The 24953-nt window shown below is 35.3% G+C and overlaps 1 protein-coding gene across 1 annotated transcript in view; it reads left to right on the top strand.

The window, feature by feature from the left end:
• LOC148897573 (uncharacterized) overlaps positions 1-24719 on the top strand; it is a 30921-nt gene extending 6202 nt beyond the window's left edge. Inside the window, exons 10-33 of the mRNA XM_088996145.1 lie at positions 1638-1760; positions 1835-1958; positions 3310-3494; positions 3643-3805; positions 5099-5199; positions 5279-5345; positions 5538-5647; positions 5721-7452; positions 8411-8523; positions 10164-10337; positions 11445-11591; positions 12938-13045; positions 14126-14325; positions 14400-14613; positions 15599-15736; positions 16108-16320; positions 17764-17906; positions 17987-18139; positions 19884-19986; positions 20062-20196; positions 21127-21204; positions 22844-22905; positions 24338-24423; positions 24489-24719. Coding sequence (XP_088852271.1) covers positions 1638-1760; positions 1835-1958; positions 3310-3494; positions 3643-3805; positions 5099-5199; positions 5279-5345; positions 5538-5647; positions 5721-7452; positions 8411-8523; positions 10164-10337; positions 11445-11591; positions 12938-13045; positions 14126-14325; positions 14400-14613; positions 15599-15736; positions 16108-16320; positions 17764-17906; positions 17987-18139; positions 19884-19986; positions 20062-20196; positions 21127-21204; positions 22844-22905; positions 24338-24423; positions 24489-24577 — 4761 coding nt within the window. The 3' untranslated portion in view covers positions 24578-24719. The remainder of the gene's footprint in view (positions 1-1637; positions 1761-1834; positions 1959-3309; positions 3495-3642; positions 3806-5098; positions 5200-5278; positions 5346-5537; positions 5648-5720; positions 7453-8410; positions 8524-10163; positions 10338-11444; positions 11592-12937; positions 13046-14125; positions 14326-14399; positions 14614-15598; positions 15737-16107; positions 16321-17763; positions 17907-17986; positions 18140-19883; positions 19987-20061; positions 20197-21126; positions 21205-22843; positions 22906-24337; positions 24424-24488) is intronic.
• Positions 24720-24953: the final 234 nt, after the last annotated feature.

The raw sequence follows: 24953 nt of genomic DNA, 5'->3' as shown, positions 1-24953 counted from the left end.
TCTATTAGCTAGCTGGCTCGCTTTCTATCTATTTGAGTAAGCTGCGCGTGTGGCTGTTGCTGCTCACCCACAGAAAAACTGATCCTGTAAAGTGACTTTGAGAGTTTTGAAAGGCGCTTAGAAATGACATTTATTATTATTGTTGTTATTATTGTTATTGTTGTTATTGTTATTGTTATTGTTATTATTATTATTATTATTATTATTATTATTATTATTGTTGTTGTTATTGTTATTATTATTGTTGTTATTGTTGTTATTCTTATTCCTATATATTATTATTGTTATTATTGTTATTGTTATTATTGTTATTGTTATTATTATATATTATTATTATATATTATTATATTATTATTATTATTATTATTATTATTAAAAAATCAATCACAATACAAAATTTAGACTAATGGGATCACATATTAATTCAAATAACTTGACTGCCGACCAATTAAGTTATAATAATAATAATAATAATAATAATAATAATAATAATAATACATTTCATTTAAAAGTTTTGTGATGGGGTTAAACAAGTAAACTCCACAAGGGCAGAAAAACTGATCCTGTAAAGTGACTTTGAGAGTTTTGAAAGGCGCTTAGAAATGACATTTATTATTATTGTTGTTATTATTGTTATTGTTATTATTATTATTGTTATTGTTGTTGTTGTTGGTGTTATTATTATTGTTATTATTATTATTGTTGTTATTATTATTATTATTATTGTTATTGTTGTTATTGTTATTGTTGTTGTTATTCTTATTCGTATATATTATTATTGTTATTATTGTTATTGTTATTCTTATATATTATTATTATATATATTATATTATTATTATTATTATTATTATTATTATTATTATTATTAAAAAATCAATCACAATACAAAATTTAGACTAATGGGATCACATATTAATTCAAATAACTTGACTGCCGACAAATTAAGTTATAATAATAATAATAATAATAATAATAATAATAATAATACATTTCATTTAAAAGTTTTGTGATGGGGTTAAACAAGTAAACTGCACAAGGGCAGAAAAACTGATCCTGTAAAGTGACTTTGAGAGTTTTGAAAGGCGCTTAGAAATGACATTTATTATTATAGTTGTTATTATTGTTATTGTTATTGTTATTGTTATTGTTATTATTATTGTTATTGTTGTTGTTGTTGTTGTTGTTATTGTTATTATTATTGTTGTTATTGTTGTTATTGTTATTGTTGTTGTTATTCGTATTCGTATATATTATTATTGTTATTATTGTTATTGTTATTCTTATATATTATTATTATATATATTATATTATTATTATTATTATTATTATTATTATTATTATTATTAAAAATCAATCACAATACAAAATTTAGACTAATGGGATCACATATTAATTCAAATAACTTGACTGCCGACAAATGACGTTATAATAATAATAATAATAATAATAATAATAATAATAATAATAATAATCATAATACATTTCATTTAAAAGTTTTGTGATGGGGTTAAACAAGTAAACTCCACAAGGGCAGAAGAAATCCATGAAATTGCAAATGTCATTTTCTTCACATATAGGTAGACATGTGAACCCACATTGCTGCTGTGGAATCTTGATGGTTTTATATTTCTTCACAGAAAGTGTTGTCAGAAAAGGATGAGGAGATTACATTGTACCAGCAGATGATCTGCGAACTTCAGCAAAAATTGCGCCTCGCCCAGCTGGACGTGGACAGAAACAACAATCTTGCCCTGGAGCAGGTATGGTGTCTTCTTCTCAACATGCCCACAGTATCCTAATGAAGATAAATGTTGACAAACAAAATGCTCGGCAGGCCGTAGAGGAGCGAGACAATCAGATTAAGACGCTACGGCTGCAAGTGGAGCAGTACACAGATGAAATGAAGAAACAGACACTTTTCATGGAATCTCTGAAGGTGCCCAAAAACGGAAGCGGAAGTGAGTGATCTGAGTGTCCCAACACAATAAAAGCCAAACCGTGATAAAAATTGGTTCTTGAAATTGATTTGGAGCTGTTTGAAAAGTCTACTTATTACACTCGGGCTTCACCAATGCAGATTTTAATGCTAAATTTTGAAAACAAACAAAAATACAGAGTACAAATTCATAAAAAAAATACAACCCCGCCCTCCTAAATAATTAATGAAGCTCTTTAAGCAGTGACCTTGCGATGTTTTAGTTGTAGTATGCCGTACATTACAGTAAAGTCTCGTTATATCGATATTCTCGGGAGTCCGAAAAAATATCGATATAACCGGGACTATCGATATATCCGACCCTGTTTGCATGTAATTTTCTCCATGTGTGCATAGAAATAGTATCGATATAACCAGGACTATCGATATATCCGATATCGATATAACGAGACTTTACTGTATTTTAAATGATAAAAAACGCTAACACTAGCTGGCTATCTAGATAGCTATCTGGGTATCTATCTATCTAGCTCGCTATTTGGTATCTATTACCTATTTATTAAAGTGTCCTTGATAGCTTTGAAAGCTGATTAAAATATAATGTACTGTACAGTGAGACCTCAACTTACGAACTTAATTGGTTCCCAGAGTGTGTAAGGCGAAAAGTGTGTATCTCAAATGAATTTCTCCCATAGGAAACCATTAAAATGGGAATAATCCGTTCCTGGGTTTCCATAAAATATACTTTTCAACTAAATAAGCCTTAAAACTACACACAACATACCTTATTCTATGTATAATAAATGTGCTATTGTATTGTAATGAAAGAAATACACTGCATTGTATAATAAGTCACTTTATTTACATTTGTGATGGTCATTTATGGCTTGATGGAATGGTGTTGGAGGTCGAAGGTCAAAGGGAATTGCTGTTTGGAAAGAGAGGCGCATTACATGAGGACTGTAATTAAAGAAATAAACTGTGCTGTAAAATAACGTTTTATTTACCTTTTTGATGGTCGTTGATGGCTTATGGAAGGAGAGTCACCTTCCATAAGGACTGTTGGTAACTTAACCTCTGGTGCTGTTCGGTCGTGTGCTTCCGCCGAAGATCACTCCGCCAGCCGTGGTGGGTGTGTATTATGAAAATAGTGCTTATTATAAGGTTTAATTTTCATAAATTTGACGTTTGTAAGACAAAAAGTTTGTAAGATAAGGTGTTTGTAAGTTGAGGTCTCACTGTATTATTATTATTATTATTATTATTATTATTATTATTATTATTATTATTATTATTATTATTATTATAAAGGAAGAAACAATGAGCCTGCTGAGTAATCAACGGAGCCTTCTTCATAAAAATCATATTTATAGGTCCCTTTATGGATACTCAAGCACTGGTCCAGCACAGAAAGATGGAGGAACTCGTGTCCAAGTGGGACGCTGCCGAGATGAGAGCGACAGAAGCTAAAGAGGCTTTGAAACGAGCTGAAGAACACGCAGAGGAAAAAGATGGCGAGCTCATCGAGATTTCCAAGCGCTTGAAAGCGTATGAGCGCGTAAGCGGAAGACAAGGCCAAGCACGCGCATGCCGTTGCCATCGGTGTCGACGCGTGTCCAATTCTTTCGGAGTTCTCGCGAAAAGCTTATTGGGTGAAATTAGTTGGCGATGTTTACACGATGAGGTCACTTTGGTTTGTATTACAGGGCATTTACGGCCTGGAAGAAGCCATTGAAGAGATTGAGGAGTGTAAAACTGAAATCCAAAAGAGAGAGTTGGAGTTAGAAGCCATGACCAAAGAGAACAACCAAGCCTACATAACAATCAACCAGCTCATTGAGGAAAATGAGGACTTCCGAGAAAGACTAGGTAAAGTGTATTTATTTATTTATGTATGTATGTATGTATGTATGTATGTATTTATTTATTTATTTATTCATTTGTTCGCTCATTTATTTATTTACCTACTTCCTTAATAATTTATTTAATTACTTATGTATTTTTATATAACTGATTATTTATCTATTTATTTATTTATTTATTTATTTATGTGTGTATTTATTTATGTATTTATCTATTTATTTACTAATTTATTTATGTGTGTATTTATTTATTTATTTATTTATTTATTTTATGTATTTATTTTATGTATTATTTTATGTATTTATTTTTTATCATTTTTATTTAGTTGTGTGTATATTTTTGACATATTTATTTACTTACCTACCTCCTTACTACTATATTTATTTATGTATTTATTTACCCTATTATTTATTTATTTATTTATTTATTTATTTATTTATTTATGTGTGTATTTATTTACTTACCTACTTCCTTACTAATTTATTTATGTGTGTATTTATTTATTTATCTATTATTTATTTATTCATTTATTTATTTATTTATTTATTTATTTTATGTATTATTTTATGTATTTATTTTTTTATCATTTTTATTTAGTTGTGTGTATATTTTTTGACATATTTATTTACTTACCTACCTCCTTACTAATATATGCATGTATATATTTATGTACCTTATTATTTATTTATTTATTTATTTATTTATTTATTTATTTATTTATTTATTTGTTTGTTTATTTGTTTATTTATTTACTCATGGCGTTATTTATTTATGTACATATTTATAACTACCAACTTTCCGATTTATTTATTTATTTATTTATTTATTTATTTAGTTGTGTATTTATTTACTTACCTACTTCCTTACTCATTTATTTATGTGTGTATTTATTTATTTATCTATTTATTTATTTATTTATTTATTTGTTTATTTATTTTATGTATTATTTTATGTATGTATTTTTTTTATCATTTTTATTTAGTTGTGTGTATATTTTTTGACATATTTATTTACTTACCTACCTCCTTACTAATATATGTATGTATGTATTTATGTACCTTATTATTTATTTATTTATTCTATTTATTTATTTATGGGTTTATTCGTGGGGTTATTTGTTTATGTACATATTTATTTACTTCCCAACACACTCATTTATTTATTTATTTATTTACTTACTTAATTATTTATTTAATCTATGTATTTATATATATGTGTGTGTTTATTTATCTTGTTTGTTTATTTATTGATTTATTTATAATCACATTGCAACAACAATTCTTCTGTTTCTTTTCAAAGGCTATGATCCCAGGCAGCAAATTGACCTTATCGAGTACAGGCGAGCCAGAGGTCTGAAACAACGACAGTACAAATCCGAAAATAAAGTCCTCACGAAAGAGGTAAGCAAAAGCCAAAATTTATCACGGCGGTTTTTTATGTATATTTTTTTCCTTATGTTCTCGCTAACTTCCTGTTCAGATTGAACGTCTTGAAGAGGAGCGACTAGCGATGAAAAAACAAGTTCGTCTCCTCGCCAGACAAAAAGGTTGAACTATCCATTTGATCCTCTGGCGCAAGTGCACATTAAATGTGCTGCCGTTGTTATTTTGGTTTAAGGTGGACATTTTAGGGCCGATTTCTTTCAGAAAAAAACTACTTGTAGGATTTTAGACATTTATAAAAAGTGTTTGGTTTACTTTTTGTCTTTGGTCTTGACCCATTATTTGTCTCTTTTCAGATCTGCCACCATCCATGTGGGAGGAAGATAACGTCAAATACACTGGCAAATGGCCACCAAATCCAACACAAAAAATCACCACACCCACAATCAGGGAGCCCACATCCAAGGTTTGCAATTTGAAAGAAAGACAGTGTCCCATTAATCAAATACTTAAAAAAAGGCATTATCTTCTGTTTTCAGGGTGAAGTTCGGGAAGAACCGGTGACGGTGACAAAGAGGGAGGCAGAAGTCAATAAGCGTCAAGATAGAGAAGAAGCCGTGACTGTGTCAAGAGAAGAAAAACACCGCAAGCGTCAACTTTGGGAAGAAGCGATCAGCACGTCAGAGGAGGAAGAACTCAATGAAGATCAAGACAGGGAAGACGCCATGACTGTGTCAAAGGAGGAAAAACTCAGCAAGCGTCAACGTTGGGAAGATCCGACTAAAGTGTCAAGGGAGGATGTAGTCAACAAGCGTCAAGATAGGGAAGAATCCATGACCATGTCAAAGGAGGAAGAACTCAAGAAACGCCAAATTAGGGAAGACGCCGTGATCGTGTCAAAGAAGGAAGCAAAAGTCAACAGGCGTCAATTTTGGGAAGAACCGATTACCGTGTCAAGCGAGGATGAAGTCAACAAGCATCAAGATAAGGAAGAAGCCATGACCATGTCAAAGAGGGAGGCCGAACTCTATCAGCGTCAAAATAGGGAAGAAGCGAAAAACGTGTCAAAGGAGGAAGTACTCAAGAAACGTCAAATTAGGGAAGACGCCGTGATCGTGGCAAAGAAAGAAGCAAAAGTCAACAAGCGTCAATTTTGGGAAGAACCGATTAACGTGTCAAGCGAGGATGAAGTCCATGAGTCTCAAGATGGGGAAGAAGACGTGACTGTGTCAAGGAGGGAGGAAAAACTCAACGTTTGGGAAGACGCCGTGACAGAAAGAAAGAAGAAGGCAGAAGTCAACAAGCGTCAAGATAGGGAAAAACCGTTGAACCAATCAAGAGATGAAAAACTCAATTGGCGTCAAGTTGGAGAAGAACCGATGAACCCGTCAAGGGATGAACAACTCAATTGGCGTCAAGTTAGAGAAGAACCGATGAACGTGTCTCGGGCCAAAAAACTCAACAAACGGCAAATTTGGGAAGAACCAGTGACCGTGTCAAAAAGGGAGGTAGAAGTCAACAAGCGTCAAGTCAGGGATGAAACGGTCGCTGTGTCAAAGAGGGACGAAGAACTCGACAGGTCTCAAGATAGGGAAGAAACCGTGACTCTGTCAAAGAGAGAGGCAGAACTCAACAAACGTCAAATTTGGGAAGAAGCGAGGGCGGTGTCAAAGAAAGAGGCAGAAGTCAACAAACGTCAAATTTGGGAAGAAGCAAGGGCGGTGTCAAAGAAAGAGGCAGAAGTCAACAAACGTCAAATTTGGGAAGAGGCAATGACGGAGGCAGAAGTCAACAAACGTCAAATTTGGGAAGAAGCGAGGGCGGTGTCAAAGAAAGAGGCAGAACTCAACAAACGTCAAATTTGGGAAGAGGCAAGGGCAGTCTCAAAGAAGGAGGCAGAAGTCAACAAACGTCAAATTTGGGAAGAAGCTAGGGCGGTGTCAAAGAAAGAGGCAGAAGTCAACAAACGTCAAATTTGGGAAGAGGCAATGACGGCATCAAAAAAGGAGGCAGAAGTCAACAAACGTCAAATTTGGGAAGAAGCGACGGCGGCGTCAAAGAAGGAGGCAGAACTCAACAAACGCAAAATTTGGGAAGAAGCGATGGCAGTGTCAAAGAAGGAGGCAGACCTCAACAAACGTCAAATTTGGGAAGAAGCGACGGCGGCGTCAAAGAAGGAGGCAGAACTAAACAAACGTCAAATTTGGGAAGAAGCCATGGCGGTGTCAAAGAAGGAGGCAGAACTCACCAAGACCCAGTTCCAGTTGAAATGTAATTACAGCTGTTATCCTCCATTTTGGTTCCTTTTACCAACCTTTTACACATCCTCCTATCCATTTTCTGATCCACTTACCCTTACGACGGTCGTCGGTGTGCCTGAGCCCATCCCTTCTATCTTTGGGCAGTAGGCAGGGGACACCCTGAACTGCCTGACAGCCAATCGCAGGTTGCACAGCAAATGAGATCCAGAGTGTGGCCTTTTAAGTAGGTCGGGAAGTCAGAGAATTGATGCAGACCAAAGCTGTAAAGTGAAGTAGTGAAGTCTTTGGTGAGGGGAAGAACGGAATTGTCCATGTGTATGTTAAAGTCCTCGAGAACAATTACATGTGCACGGTATATGTTGGGGTAATGATTGTGGGAGAGGGTCCGGAAATTTTACATGCAAGGCATTCAAATGAAAGAGTTTCCGGGACTGGAACTTGGAGGACTTTCCAGTTCTCCAGACGGGTTCTCCAGACGGGTTTTAAAGATGGGCAGCGAGGGGGCTTGCTGAATATTCAGTGGCAGGTCATTCCAGAGTGGGACCAGTATCGGAAAAGACTCCATCCCCTCTGAGCCTCCGTTTAGTTTTTGGCACATCGGATAATGTCTGGTCAGCAGACCTGACGCGTCGGGAAGGTGTTTAGGGGTGAATGAGCTCAGAATTTGAAGGCATAATAAGATCTTGAAAAGAACTCTAAAATGTATAGGGAGCCAGTGACGGGATGCCAGAGTAGGGGTTGTATGCTCCCTCTTACGAGTACCAGTCATGAGGCGAGCAGCAGCATTCTGGACCAAGCTGGAGACCCTTCATGGAGGATTGGCTGACATATGGCCTACATTGTCCATTACTGCTTCCCACTGACAATTTTACACCAACAACGGTTCTATACGATCTGTCCTGATGCAATCATCCAATATATACATGCAAGGCTCATATAGTCTTCTCCTTTGTGTTTTGCCTTAAAAGTGGACCAGCTCTCCCAAGAGAAAGATGACCTGGAGGCCGCACTTAAAGACGTCCTCCAGGCCTTGAAGACCAAAGACACCACGGCCATCCCCAGTCTGGAAAGGCTGACCAATGTAAGGACCAATATGGCATGGAGTTGACTGTATGGTCTAAATCTCCCGTTTCTCCCCAAAATAAATAAATAAATGAATGAATGAATGAATGAATGAATAGAATAGAATAGAATAGAATAGAACGAACGAACGAACGAACGAACGAACGAACGAACGAATCAATGTACGAATGAATGAATGAATGAATGAATGAATGAATGAATGAAAAATGACTGAATAAATACAAAATGAATGAATAAAATGAATTACAACAGACGTAAGCTTAGTCATGCCGATGAGGTGACATCAGAGGTAATGGGGCAATCAGAGCCAGGCGGCATAGTACATTAGAGGTAATCAGACAGAACAAAAGAAGTAATCAGATTAGCTTTAGGGAGTAGTTCACTGCTACCCCAACCTTAGAGCAAGGACCTATCAGAGCCATTCGGGATTCAGCTTCAGCTGTTGTTCAAGCCCTATAGCTATCAAGTAGCTATATATTAGCTAGCTAGCTAGATTTCTATTTATTTGAGTTATTCCAGGTTGAGTGAACGCTGGCGCGTGTGGCTGCCGCTGCTCACCCACAGAAAAACTTATCCTGTGACTGTAAAGTGACCTTGAGAGTTTTGAAAAGAACTTATAAATAAAATATTATTATTATTATTATATAGGGCCAAAGTAACCAGCACAACTTTAGTCCATTGATGAAGCACTTCGGATGAGGACCGAATAATCCGACACCTTCAAAGAAGTACAGATGACTGCTGAAGAAACCTTTCCACCGCTAAAAAGAATGAATGAAGAAATAATAAATAAATGAATAACTAACTAAATAAATAAATAAATACACAAATAAATACACAAATAAATACAGTACACAAATAAATAAATACTCAAATAAATAAATAAATAAATAAATAAATAAACAAATAAAGAAACAAATACACAAATAAATACACAAATACATACACAAATAAATACACAAATAAATATACAAATAAATAAATACATAAATAAATACAGTACACAAATAAATAAATACTCAAAAAAACGTAAATAAATAAATACAGTACACAAATAAATAAATACTCAAATAAATAAATAAAACACAAATAAATACATAAATAAATACATAAATAAATACAGTACACAAATAAAAAAATAAATAAATAAATAAATACATAAATAAATAAATAAATAAATACACAAATACACAAATAAATACACAAATACATACACAAATAAATACACAAATAAATATACAAATAAATAAATACATACATACATAAATAAATACAGTACACAAATAAATAAATACTCAAACAAACGTAAATAAATACAGTACACAAATAAATACATACTCAAATAAATAAATACATAAATATATACACAAATAAATAAATGAATAAATAAATATATAAGGGATACCCACACCACCAACCTCACCACTACCATCAAGCAAATTGCCTCTCATGATACCAAAAAAAGCTTTGAGAACTGATTTACCCCCCAACGGTTGCTAAGTTGGCAATATGCGCTGCTTTTGTAAATAGTCACGTTGCTTAGCGAAAGCAGCTATCCAAACAACAATTGACCCATGACAATATTTGAACCTTATGAGTTATGAACCACCATTTTGACCGCTGGCTGTTCTCTCTTAGCATAACCTGAGGGTGTTTGTCAGTGACATAGTGGCGAGCCTCCAAGAGGAGCACGTAAAGCTCATTCAGGAGAAGACAAAAGCCGAACAGGAGAACAGAAGGTCCAGGAGGAAGTTTGATAATCAGGAGCAGAGGCTTCAAGAGATGAAGGAAGCCAACAGATGTTTGGAAGAGGTATGACATGACTCATTTTTATCTGCCATGAATCAACATTTTAAAATGGTTCCCAGGTGACTTTAACTATGAATTGTTTTTAATCAAAGATCCAGAGATCTAACGATCAGAAATTGTAGCACGCCCCCAATTTCTTGCTAAAATTAGACTGACGTTAGGGATAACTTCCTCACGTGACCGTAAAGCACTTCATGCATACTTGTGTTTTTTTTTTCCCAAGATGGCGGCAGCCGGCTCCTCTCTATCCCGGCAAATTGGCGTTTTCGTGTTTATTATGTTTGTCAAAGTCATTATAACTGCCTTGCACGCTGGGTCCGATAGGATAGTAATTTCATGTGTGCTGTATGCCATGCATATTAGCATATTTGACAATAAAGCTGACTTTAACTTTGATATTTCAATTAGTGGGCAGATTTGCGCATGTAGTGAATGCAGTGGACACATTGCAAAAGGCAAATAGCTCCGCCGCTACATTGCTCAAAACGATATATATTTTAACTCATTCACTGCCATTACCAAATTTATTCAGGAATTGAAAATGTGACGTAGAGTGCCATTCCCAAATTTGGGAACTATTTGTTCCGTTGATCGAATGCTAACGTGCTAGCAGTTGGCATTGGAGTTATGAGGGTGACATGGCCGATTGATCAATTTGACATATTGCCCCTAAATCACTCACTGCCATTCACGAATTGATTCGGGAATTGAAAATATGACGTAGCGCGCCATTCCCAAATTTGTTCTGGTTTATTTTTTTCTTGTTTGGGTGCCGATAAAGCGCTAGTCATGACCTCTGACAATTTTTTTTACCTTCCACAAGAGTGCAGCGCTTTGTTACAGCTTCAGCTGTTGTTAAAGCGCTACATCAACCAATATGTATGTATTGCATTGTATTTTGTACAGCCACCCCCATTTCAAGCTCATATAACTCCAGACCCATATAATTTAGGAATTAACTGCAAAAATGTTCTCTATGAGGGCGGTTACTAAATTAATTCATCGAACTAGAACATCATGATGATGCATTTTCACAAATGGGTGAAAGAGAAAATATTTTCATGCATAACCTATTTTTTTTAAAGCTTATAAGTGACATTTTCCACCTAGAAACTCACAGAGAAGTCCAGCCAAGAAGCAAACAATCAGTCTGCCCTGAAGCTGGTGCACAAGTCCATCAAAGATCTCCAAAGTCGACTGAACAATAAAGAAGACATCATTAAAAAGTACCAGAACCAACTGACTCAAGTGGGAAAGGTACATTTGATACAAATAGTACCAGTTCGACTTGATTGACAATTTTTCATTGCTTAGCCTCACTCTGTTTTCCCTAACCTTGACTCACCAAATTGTACGCGGTATCTACACTGGGTGATTTTTAAAGGACAACTGAAACCATTTTTTTGTTCCCTAACTGACATCAGAAAAATGTTTTAGACCACAGGTGTCAAAGTCAAGGCCCGCGGGCCAAATCCGGCCCGCCACATCATTTTTTTTCGGCCCGCGAAAGCAAATCAAACTTGTTAAATTCGATGATGATTGCTAAAATCTGAGCCAAAATTTCATATTTTTGGATGTCAACCACAATAAAAGTCATTCTTCTTGACTTCAGATTTGAAAACGAGTTATTCATTAATTTGCTGTGTGCTCTATATGTAATATTTGAAGGGATTTAAACATTCTAATGGGTTCCCCAAATTCATAACGGCCCTCGAGAGGAAACCATAACTACAATGTGGCCCGCGGCAAAAAATGACTTTAACACCCTTGGTTTAGAGCATCTAAAATATCCAAAACATGCAGGCTGATATTTTTAGTCAAATGCAAAACATCAATAAAAATGAGTTTAAGTGTCCCAAAACTACTTCAAGATGAGCCAGAAAATGGCGAGTTTCAGAAGGTGCCGCCCCCTTGTTTGTGATGTCATGCCAGGACGTCTTTGCCTTGCTCTAAAATCAAAACAATGGCTTCAGATTCGGAGAAGATGCTTTCTTGTTACCCATCCAGTTATGAATATGATTCAAATAGTTCTGAAGAGGAAAGCATAAATGTTTGCAATCGATTAAAGAAGTCCTTCCGGATCAATTCGAGCCGTTAGGACTCCAATGTAGCGTCCCAGAAAATGCACAAGATGGCGCCCAAGCTCCGTTGGAAATGGGCTGATTTGTCTGCTGGGAATTTGTGTCAACTAGTATCAAATAGTAGTCTTTGTGCAACACACAACGATTCCCCATTGCGTTATTTATGTGTTTTCCTTCTAATTTCGCCACCAACACGGATCAATACGAAGTTTTCAGACCAAACAAAGTACCCAAAATGCATTGTGTGTCGCTTTCTCGGTCAGGGGCGTTCCCTCCGTGACGTCACGTCAGGAATCGTCACCAATTCAAAAATAAGACTTCCTGAATATTCAGCGCTTGTCTTAAAACGTAAAATGTAGATACGTGCGGTGGAATCTTTGTAAAATATGCTCAGTAGAAGTCATTTGAAGTGATTTTACAAATTATGGACACAATTTGTCCGAAGGCGTCGGTTGTCCTTTAAACTGAGATAAGCGTTGACATAATACAAATGGTGTTCTATTTTTTTGCTGATGTCATCAGGATCAAGAAGAGATGATAAAAACGCATGCAGAGGAGATGAAGATTCTGTATCACAAGTTGGACTCCAATAACAATATAGCCCTGGAACGGCTCAAACGACAAGCAGCGGTATACTGATTCTTACTTTTTGAAAATCATCATGACTGACAATCTATTGGAGTTACTTGCGGGTTGAGCTAGCTAGATAGCTATTACCTATTTATTGGCGAGCAAGCTAGCTTTCTATCTATTTGAGTTACTTTCGGGTTGAGTGAACGCTGGCGCGTGTGGCTGCCGCTGCTCACCCGCGGACAAAATATCCTGTGACTGTAAAGTGGCCTTGAGAGTTTTGAAAGGCGCTTAGAAATTAAATGAATTATTATTATTATTATTATTATTATTATTATTATTATTATTTTAATAATTAATTATTATTTAATAATAATAAGAGTGTAGTGTAGACTGCAAGGTTAAAATATCAGATCAATCAGGCTCCACAAATAACCCACACAAGCCATCTGTACAATTTGAAGAGAACATACAAGCAAGGGAACCAGCTATTAATGAAGTTTCTAGGATGTCTGCCTGCATCTGTTGCTGTTGCAATGTCACAACTTCCAAGATGTACAACCAAGAGCTCCTTGAGACACTTTATGCGACCATCACAAAGGTAAATAAAACGACTTTATAATACAGTACAGTTTAATTCTTGAATTATAATACCATAGCACATTTATTATACAGTAAAGTCTCGTTATATCGATATTCTCGGCAGTCCGAAAAAATATCGATATAACCGGGACTATCGATATATCCGACCCTGCGCGCATGTAATTTTCTCCTTGCGTTCATAGAAATAGTATCGTAATAAGCGGTGCTATCGATATAACCGATATCGATATAACGAGACTTTACTGTACATAAAATAATGTATATTGTGTGTAGTTTTAAGGCTTATTTAGTTGAAATTTGTCTTATGGGGACCTGGGAACGGATTATTCTCATTTTAATGGGTTCCTATGGGAAATTAATATTTGTAATACACACTTTTCGCTTTAGACACACTTTCTGGGAACCAATTAACTTCCTAAGCCGATATATCACTGTACTTGATGATAATTGTTGCTTCTCAAATCGTAGGGATGCTTCTGAGTGAGCCCAGTGATGCTTTATAACCAAACGTGTTCCCCGTTTGCTTCCCTGCCGAAGGAAGCGATGAAGAATCCCAACATCTGCGCCCCGGCGACCAAACATCTGGATCGCGCGAGCGAGTTGGAGCAGATGGTAGCCGAACAGGACGTTCTGCTCGCATCGGTTAACAGGAAGCTGAAGATGGTCACTGCTGAATCGGAACGACACAAGGCAACTGTGGAAATACAAGCCAAAAAGCACGCAGATGAGATCTCCAGGTGATTGTTTCTTTTGATTTTCTCTCTCTTCTCGAAAATAGCTTACACGTGCTAACTTGTTACATTTGACGAAGGCTCAAGAGGTCTCACGCGGTGGAGTTAGATGACGTGAATTTTGAGACCAAAGATCATACGAGCCAAATTGCAGACCTGAAGAAGGAAGTGGACTCCCTCCAGAACGAGTTGGAGAACCAAAAAGAGGCAACCGTGACATCCGCAAGTAACACTTTGAAGAACATGGTGGAAAGCCTCAAGCTGCAACTGGTCCACAAAGAGAAACAGATCAAGGTTCTCCTTCTCAGTACAGTGATACCTTGGCTTACGAACTTAATGGGTTGCCAGACAGACTGTGTGAGGCGAAAAGTGTGTATCCCAAAAATGAATTTCCCATAGGAAACCATTAAAATGAGAATAATCCGTTCCCAGGTCCCCATAAAACATAATTTTCTACTTTATAATTTTATAAGCCTTAAAAATACACAAAGTATACCTTATTTTATGTATAATAAATGTGCTATGGTATTATAATTAATTAAATAAACAGTACTGTATTATAAAGTTGTTTTATTTACCTTTGTGATGGTCGTTGATGGCTTGATGGAATGGAGTGGCCGGTTTCATCGGCATTAAACACGTGATGAGGAACGTAGCCTTCTTCTTTCACCATCTTGAGGAATGATCCCTTGGAGGTGCTTTCTCTGTGATAATTGTATCTAGTTCTTCATCAATTGTGATCTGTTTAGCTGGGTTGATAGCTTTTTGCATCAAGTGTACAGATGACTTGTGCAGGTTATGTGTGTAGCCTGATTGATGTGATATTTTAACCTTCCAGTCTACACTCTGCTTTTAAACTATCAAAGTTGAAACAAGTCCAAATTTCACTGTTTTCTATCCATTTTCTCACCATTTTACTTTTGTTTTTTTTTTTCACTTTTGTTTTTTTTGTTTCAAGCTCTGTCCTCTCCCTTTCGTGTGTGTTTTCTCACGCTGTCTCTGTCTGCCTGTCTCTTTAATCACGTGGCTTTAACCGAAGACTGGGTGCGGGGAATAGAGAACAAAACAGTCGGCCACCATTTCTTGTTAGGAGAGCGGCTCGTTCGCGAACGCTCACATCAATCATTGTGGCAGCTCCGTGTGTATCCCCAAAAATAGTTCGTTTGCCAAGGTAACATTTTCATAAATGTAATGTTCGTAAACCGAAAAGTTTGTAAGCCAAGGGGTTCGTAAACCGAGGTATCGTTGAACTCAAAACTGATTTTTTTTGTTTCCCTAGGCTCTCAGCAAAGTTCTCATTGGAATGCGGGCCCAAGTGATGTCTGCCACGGAACAACAAGTCGTGGTGAAAACCTCACAGACCGAGGAGAAACTCAATGTTCAGAAGTTGGTTGACAAACAGACCAAAGACTTGAAAGTAAGCTCCAAATGTCACCAAATTGCCATTGCGGATGTTTTTGATGTGCCTGTGAATATTCTCATTCATCAAGGTCGGTGTAGTTTCAGAGATTTTGAATTCAACACAAGCTCACAAGCATTCCATTTGAATTCTTATGATTCGATCTAATTATGAGATGGCTGATTCCCAAATATGTCCCAATTACAGTGTGATATAAATCTTATATAGAGATGAACCGCACATTATAAAAGCCTTTTTCTTTTTAAAGATGACCATGTGCCTTATAATCTAGTGCGCTTTATTTATGGGAAAAGTTTTCAAATAGATGTTACATAAGAACATACCGTCCCGTATAGAATGTTAGATGTGTGTCTTCATCTCCTCCGCAGGCTCAAGTGGAGGAGCTGAACAGTCAACTGGAAGTGGCAAATGATTCATCGAGAAAAAACGACAGCAAGTTGAAGGTCCAGGTGGAAAACTTCACCAAAAGGCTGCAGAAGAGCCTCTGCGTTCAGAAGGCTCTCCGCACTCAATTGGAGGAGAAAGAAAAAGAGTGCATGCTGGTGGAGAATCAACTCAAGAACCGCATTCACCCCGCTCAGGTTGTGTAAAGGAGTGCGTGGTAAACGTTGCGGGATGTTCGGGTGGTGCCTCACACATCATTAACTCATTCATTGCTGGAATGTGTCCATTCCAGTGCCAGGGTTTTTGTCATTGTCACTCAAATTGCAGGACTCACAGAATATTGAGTTTAAGACTACATAAACATTCAATACGGCGTTAGAAACCTTACACTTTCTTCTTTCACACAGAAAAAGTTAATTCCTAAGTTATATGAGTCTGGAGTTATCTGAGTTTGAAATTGGGGGTGACTGTACAAAATACAATACATAGATATTGATATAGTATATCACACTTTAAAAACAGATGACGCTGTAACAAAGAGCTAACATGGAAAAAAGTGACATTCCGCCACTTATGGAAGGGGAAAACATTGCCAGAGGTCTTACCAGCGCTTTATCGGCACCCCCAACCAAATGTTATCATGATCACAACTGAAATTGGAAAAAAATCGTTTGCAAAATACAAACAAAAATGCTTAAGAAAAATAATACAAAATTACCCGAGGTACATCTTGCGTTTGTAAAACTAATGATAATGATAAAATAATAATTAAAATGATAACAAAAATGCCCCTCATTTCCATTTCGATGTCTTTTGGCATTTATTTATTTATTTATTTATTTAAAAATAAATAAAAAGTACCCGAGGGACATCATGTGTTTGTAATAATAATAATAATAATAATAATAATAATAATAATAATAATAATAATAATAATAATAATAATAATAATAAAATATCAACAACATCAATAATAATAATAATAATAATAATAATAATAATAATAATAATAATAATGTCCCCCATTTTAATCTCTGTAGGATCAGATAAGAGTCATTTTATTTTTTTATTTTGGTATGTGACAACTGTTATTGGGAAAAAAAATCGTTTGCATAATACAAACAAATGCTTAAAAAATAAAAATTACTGAGGTACATCGTGCATTTGTAAAACTAATGGTAATAAAATAATAATAATAATAATAATGCTATATTAATAGAACTGATAGTCAAAATATCCTTCATTTTCATCTCTATGTATGATCTTTTGAGGTTCATTTTTTATTTATTTTGGTATTATAGAGGCATAATATAAAATCCAAATTCAATTTGTAATTTACTAGATTACACAATATCTCGTCATGTTTTTTTATTATTATCCTGCATTCAACATTTACTCTGAACATATAAAAGCTAATACTAAAACTAATAAAAACTAAAAGCATATACAAAAAAAACCATGCTTTAAAAACCAAAATTTCCACTGAATTTCCAAAATAAAAGTGAAAAGGAAATAAGTAAAAAAATCCAAAACTATTATCACCATTGTTCCCAACACTGATCCTCAACCTCTTATTATAATTTGTGCCGTTCTCCACTTCATATTCTATGCTTCTCATCCAGAAAACGTTTTTTTTCCAGAGTAAAGAAAAAGTAGGGCAGTGGGAAGAAGCAAAGAAGTGGCAGGCCAGGGTGGATAAGGTCAAGGCTCTTCTGAAGGAAAAGGAACAACAAAACTACTTCCTGTCCAGACAGCTCATTTCTATAAAGGACCTATATGCCAAGTCAGAGTGGTCACATTATTTTTACCTTTATTCTAATGACCAATCACAATTTGATTAACCATTCGACTGTGTTTACGCAGGCTGGAGCATGAGAAGAACGCAACACAGAAGAAGAACAAAGCGAGAGCAGCAACGACGGCTGATCGGGCAGGAGAGAAGGAGACTCAGCAGATCGCGGCCAAGTATGCATCACATCCTAGCAACAAAAACGCTTGTTCGCAATTGGATGCCTGGTGAGTTGGAGGTTACAGTATACAGTGATACCTCGGTTTAGGAACCCCTTGGCTTACGAACCTTTCGGTTTACAAACATTAAATTTATGAAAATTTTACCTTGGCATACAAACTATTTTTCGGGATACACACTGAGCTGCCACAATGAGTAATGTGTCGTTCGCGAACGAGCCAGTTCGCCTAACAAGAAAATGGTCGGGGACTGTTTTGTCCTCTATTCCCCGCCCCCAGTCTTCGGTTAAACCATGTGATTGGTCAAGAACGCAGCAGTGAGGGGTGGTGGTTTAAACATTAAAGAGACAGGCAGACGACAGAGAGTGACAAAATTGAGAGAAAAAGTGACATTTGGACTCGTTTCAATTTTAATATTTCAAAGGCAGAGTGTAGACTGCAAGGTTAAAATATCACATCAATCAGGCTCCACAAATAACTCGCACGGGCCATCTGTACACTTGATGCAAAAAGCTATTAACCCAGCTAAACAGAACATAATATATGGCGAATAAGGTAAGATTAAAAGTAGAGAATTATGTTTTATGGGGACCTGGGAACAGATTATTCTCATTTGAATGGTTTCCTATGGGAAATTAATGTTTGGAAAACACACTTTTGACCATACACACACTGTACTTGATGATAATTGTTGCTTCTCATGTTGTCGCTTATTTTATTTTGTCAAATGGTTGCACAATGTAAAATCATCTAGATCCAGCTACATTAAAAAAAAAAATACCTATTTTATGTTGTTCAACCGCTTAACGAAATAAAATTGAGTACATTCAACACATTATTTTACTTTTATATACTTCTATAATACGTATGTATATTATTATTATATTATTATTATATATAATATAATATAATATTATATTATATATATTATATTATATATATTATATTATATTATATTATATTATATTATATTATATTATATTATATTATATTATATTATTAATATATAGATAGATAGATAGATCGCCAGCTAGCTATATATAGATAGATATCGATAAATAGTCAACTAGATTGATAGATAGATAGATAGATAGATAGATAGATAGATAGATAGATAGATAGATAGATAGATAGATAGATAGATAGATAGATAGATAGATAGATAGATAGATAGATAGATAGATAGATAGATAGATAGTGATCGAAAAATAGTCAAATAGATAGATAGATAGATAGATAGATAGATAGATAGATAGATAGATAGATAGATAGATAGATAGATAGATAGATAGATAGATAGATAGATAGATAGATAGATAGATAGATAGATAGATAGATAGATAGATAGATAGATCAAGAGAGAGAGAGATATGGATAGATAGATAGATAGATAGATAGATAGATAGATAGATAGATAGATAGATAGATAGATAGATAGATAGATAGATAGATAGATAGATAGATAGATAGATAGATAGATAGATAGATAGATAGATAGACAAATAAATTCAGGAATAGCAGTGAATGAGTTAAAAAAATGCACTTTTCATATTTAAAAATTAAAAATCGCCATTTTAGAATATAAAAAAAAAAATCTGTCATTTTTTCAATTCCCGAATACATTTTGGGAATGTACGTGAATGAGTTAATAAATGCGCTCTTAGACTATTACGGTGTTACTCTTCCAAATGCAAAGCATTTCACAAATTTCTAACTTTTTACTGATTTTCTCTGGTGTGCCCCACTCGTGTTTTGCTAACCGTGAAAATATTGAAAAATAATCATTTTTAAGGACACACCCCCCTGTGGAGACCGATGAAAAAAAACAATCCCTGGAGGAAAGACTGCGATCTTTAGAAAAGCGCATTTCGAACCAGTCTTCAACATCACCGCCTGTGAGTTGTTGTTGTTTTTTTTTTTGCGTTTATTCCCCCGAGTCTTTGCTCATTTGGATGTTGCGTTCACTTCAGTTGCCAAAGAAAGATGCTGAAGATCCCTCGCTAAGCGACGAATGCCTCAAGAAAGAGAACCTCAAGCTCGCCTCGGAGAATCTGGAGCTACGTCTACAGCTTGCGCAAGCTAACATCGACCTGCCGAAATTAAAGGTACACACAGATTCGGTACAGTTACATTAAAATTTGAAAAGTGTCAATCTCATCATGATGTTGCTTCATTCACTTAAAGGACAACCGATGTCTCCGGACAAGTTGTGTCCATGATTTGTAAAATGGCTTCAAATGACTTCTACTGAGCGTATTTTAACAAGATTCCACCGCATATAGCTATATTTTACGTTTTAACACTCATGCTGAATATTCAGTCTTGTTTTTGAGGTGGTGACGAGTCCGTACGTGACGTCACGAAAGGACCACCCACTGACCGTGAAAAGGACGCATTGTCGCATTGTCCTCCCATCACGTCAATGTATTTTGCTGTAGTTGTTTGGTCTGGGGACCTCGTGTTGCAACCAAAAGCCGCCAGAGGGCGTCCAAGCGCTATTTAAGAATTTATCAGCCTGTGGAAACGGAGTTGGCCACAAGATGTCGCCATTTTGTGCCTCTTTTTTTGTGAGAGATTGTCCCCCAATGTTGCCTCAAAATGCCCCAAATAAATTATTTAATCGATTGCAAACATGTATGCTTTCCTCTTCAGAACTATTTGAATCATATTCATAACTAGATGTGTAACAAGAAAGCATATTCTCCGAATCTGAAGACATTGTTTTGATTCTCCAGCAATGCAAGACGTCTTGTCGTGACGTCACAAACAGGGGGCGGGACTTTCTGAAAATGCCCAATTCGCAGCTCATTTTTTTGCAGATTTTGGACACTTTAAGTCATTTTTATTGGTGTTTTGCATTTGAATAAAAATATCCTACTGCGTGTTTTGGGTATTTTAGATGCTATAAAACGTTTTTCTGATGTCAGGACACAAAAAATGGCGTCGGTTGTCCTTTAATGATGTTAATGAGTTGAGTCACTCCAGTTGCCATTGAGTTGTGATTCACACCCGTTTTTATGTCTTTATTTCCTCAGCGTAAAGTTGGTAGTCTGGAGCAGCAGTGCATTGCACTGAAGAACGCCAATCCTGAAAGTCTGTCTCATACATATAAAGTACGTGGAAATTATATTGTGTACTGCTGAAGTATTTGGACCGGTGAGGAAGTTACTTGTGGTTTTGTCTCTCTTCATCTGTAAAAGAGATTTGGGGCAACCAAACCATTTATGTACAAAAACAAACCTATATTTAACTCATTCACTGCCAGACGGTGTGCAAATGTGTGTCCACTCCAATGCCAGGGTTTTTGTCGTTTTCACTCAAATTGCAGGACCCACAGAATATTGAGTTTTAGGAATACATAAACATTCAATGCAGCATTAGAAACCTTAGATTGTCTTCTTTCATCAGAAAAAAATTATTTGGGTCTGGAGTTATCTGAGCTTGAAATGGGGGTGGCTGTACAAAAGGCAATTGCTGCCCACTCGTGGGAGGTCTGACCGGAGCTTTATCCGCACCCCTCCCTGCAAGAAAAACCAAAACCCAAACAAATTCGGGAATGTCGTACCACGTCATGCTTTTCAATTCCCGAATAAATTTGAGAATGACAGTGAATGAGTTAACTTGACACTTTTTAATATTAACTTTTATTTGTAACAATTGAATAGAAGTAATTGTTCTTTTATAATAATAATAATAATAATAATAATAATAATAATAATAATAATAATAATAATAATAATAATAATAATAATAATAATAATAATAATCCATTTCATTTCTAAGCACCTTTCAAAACTCTCAAGGTAACTTTACAGTGACAGAAAGTTTTTCCGCGGGTGAGCAGCGGCAGCCATATGCGCCAGCATTCACTCAACCCGGAATAACTCAAAATGATAGAAAGCTAGCTTGATGGCTAATAGATAACTAATAGCTAGTTAGCTAGCTAGTTAGATAGTGAATAGATAGCAAATAGATAGTTAGATAGGTAGCAAGCAAGTTAGATAGCGAATAGATGGCAAATAGCTAGCTAGTTAGCCAGCTAGCTAGTTCGATAGCAAATCGATAGCTTTTGTTGATTGTTGCCATTTTAGGATTAAAAAAAAAATATATAAATAAACATTAAACACATAAAAAAATAGAAAATTGCCATTTAAAATTTTAAAAATAGAAAAATGTCATTTTAGAGCATTAAAAATAGAAAATCACCATTTTAAAATGTAAAAAAAAATCGAAAATTGCCATTTTAGAATTTAAAAAAAAAATTAAAAATAAAATCTCCAATTTAGAGTATAAAAAATAAAAACTCAGCATTTTAATATAAAAAATAGAACATTAGCATTGTAGAATAACAAAATAGAAAATCGCCATTTTAGAAAATTGGGGTGGCTCATTAAGTCATTTACTCATATCCTATTTTTCTATTCTTAATTGAGCCTCTAGATGGCAGCACTTAGCACACACAGGTTACAGCGCTACTGCCCAATGTATTCATTGCACAGCAGGCCAGACGTTACTGATTTTATAACGGAGGCCAGGGGCCAGATGAAAATTGACCACGGCCCGCATTTGGCTAATAACAGGGTTCAATATCATGAAAAAGGAACTATGTGGCTATCATACGTAAATGATCGATGGCATATTTTGGAAAGCTTCCCAAAATCCAGCGTAATAGCAAATATCTAGTCAACAACATTTGGAATATTTAATGTTTTTGAACTGAAATGGTGGGTGCATCTCTTGTGTTATTTTCAGGCGGTTACGTCTAACATTGCTGACGACACAGAGGCAGACACAGACCTCACAGAGGAAATCAAGTATGAATTTATTTGTATTTTTTTTTCCACGAACGTCACTCTCATTTGAAGTTTACTACTACTACTACTACTAATAATAATAATAATAATAATAATAATAATAATAATAATAATAAATTTCATTTATAAGCGCCTTTCAAAACTCTCAAGGTCACTTTTCAGCCACAGGGTAAGTTTTTCTGTGGGTGAGCAGCGGCAGCCACACGCGCCGGCTTTCACTCAACCCGGAAGTAACTCAAATAGATAGAAAGGTAGCTAGCTAATAGATAGCCAATAGATAGCTAATAAATAGACATCTATTTTGGTAGCCGTATAATAATATCATCATCATCATCATCATCATCATCATCATCATCATCATAATATATTACATTTTAATAATAATAATAATCCATTTCATTTCTAAGAGCCTTTCAAAACTCTCAAGCGCCTTTCAAAGCTCTCAAGGACACTTTACAGTCACAGACAAGCATAGGTACTCGAATAAATAAAATATAATCACAAATACAATGGCAATAAATAAAATACAAATATAAATAGAAACAAGAGAGAGAGAGCTACACAGAAAATGCAATTTTAAATAGGTAGATAGCCAGTTAGATAGCTAACGAGCCAGCCAGATAGCTAATAGATAGCAAATAGAGAGCCAGCTAGGTAGCTAGCTAGTTATAAAAATCATAATGGCAAGGGGAAAACATCAAGTACAAACTTTGATTCTTGACATTCTATTTAACAATCTTATTCATGTATTTTTTTTAATAAATAATGTTTTTAAATTTATTTATGCCGTTTAACATTTGTTGTTATATTTTGGGAAGCTGGAACGGATTAATAGCATTTCCATTCATTTCAATGCAGACCGTTACTTTAAGTTGGAATCTGTATTTTCATAATACAGCTAAAATATTTTGTAAAAGATATGATGTGATAGAAAGTACCGCCATGTATTTCTTTTTCCTCCCCAAATTAAAAATATTAAATTAAAAAAATGTGGAGACACTTAATGGAGCTAACTTGATTGCGACGTGAAGGCGGGGCCAACCGAGACCAAAATGTTCAACCACACCTTGTTATTTTTCATCCATTTTGGTGAATTAAAATGTACGATATAATCGGCAAAAGGGTAAGAAAATGAGTTTAGGTGGCATGATATTCACACATTTATTGATTACAATTGTTATTTATGATGTCAATATTTTTACAAATGACTGGAAAGTGTTGAAAATTAATCTTTTCGGGGGGGTCTCCTGAAAAGTTACAATTTTTACATTACATTATCTTAGATGCTTTTTTTGCGGTGAAAAGCTGTCATGGTCAATTTTTTTTTCATATTACAAAAATGGAATGCGGAGACTCAAAATTTAGACGTGCATGAGAAACTTTAAAAACCCATAAATAACCGCTTAAAAATAGATTATCTTTGTTTCAATAGCAAGCTGAATAAAGACAACACAGCACGAGAACAAAAGCCAGGCAAGACCATCCATCCAAATGGAGAGATCCCTGCAAGCAAATTAGGTGACACTCTTTCACTGTAATACATTTAAAAAAAAACATTCTAAGTGTGTACTTTTTTCACTTAGATACCGAGGAGCCAGAAAATCCAGAGCAGCCGGATGAAACGGCGAAAAGCAACTTTGAAAGTGACGGGAAGGATATCATTGATTCATAATGAGTCTCCATTATAGTTTAAGTAGTTTTCATTCCAAATAAGATGGTAGCAGTGGTCTATGTAGTTTACATGTAATGATGAGCCGACCATACTTCATTTGTGATGATGGGTGGTTTGTGCAATAAAAATGTTTTTAGAGTCATTCTAGATTGTAAATTAATTGATGTTAATTTCAGTCTTTTATCGTATAACAGGCTCTTTACAACATTAGCCATTTCATCACCCAGACCATATCTGAACTAACTAATTGGAATGCAGTAGTAAGTGATACATTTGTTGTATTTCCTGAAAACAAAGGACCCAATGCTTCACTCACTCAGTTTCAATATAAAGGCTGTGAAAAATGTAGTGTACATATGCTCTTTTTAAATTAACT

This window comes from Hippocampus bargibanti, linkage group LG05, assembly GCF_051943395.1.
Source record: "Hippocampus bargibanti isolate YZ-2025 linkage group LG05, ASM5194339v1, whole genome shotgun sequence".
Classification (NCBI taxonomy): Eukaryota; Metazoa; Chordata; class Actinopteri; order Syngnathiformes; family Syngnathidae; genus Hippocampus; species Hippocampus bargibanti.
This window is presented reverse-complemented; position numbering and strand designations above follow the sequence as displayed.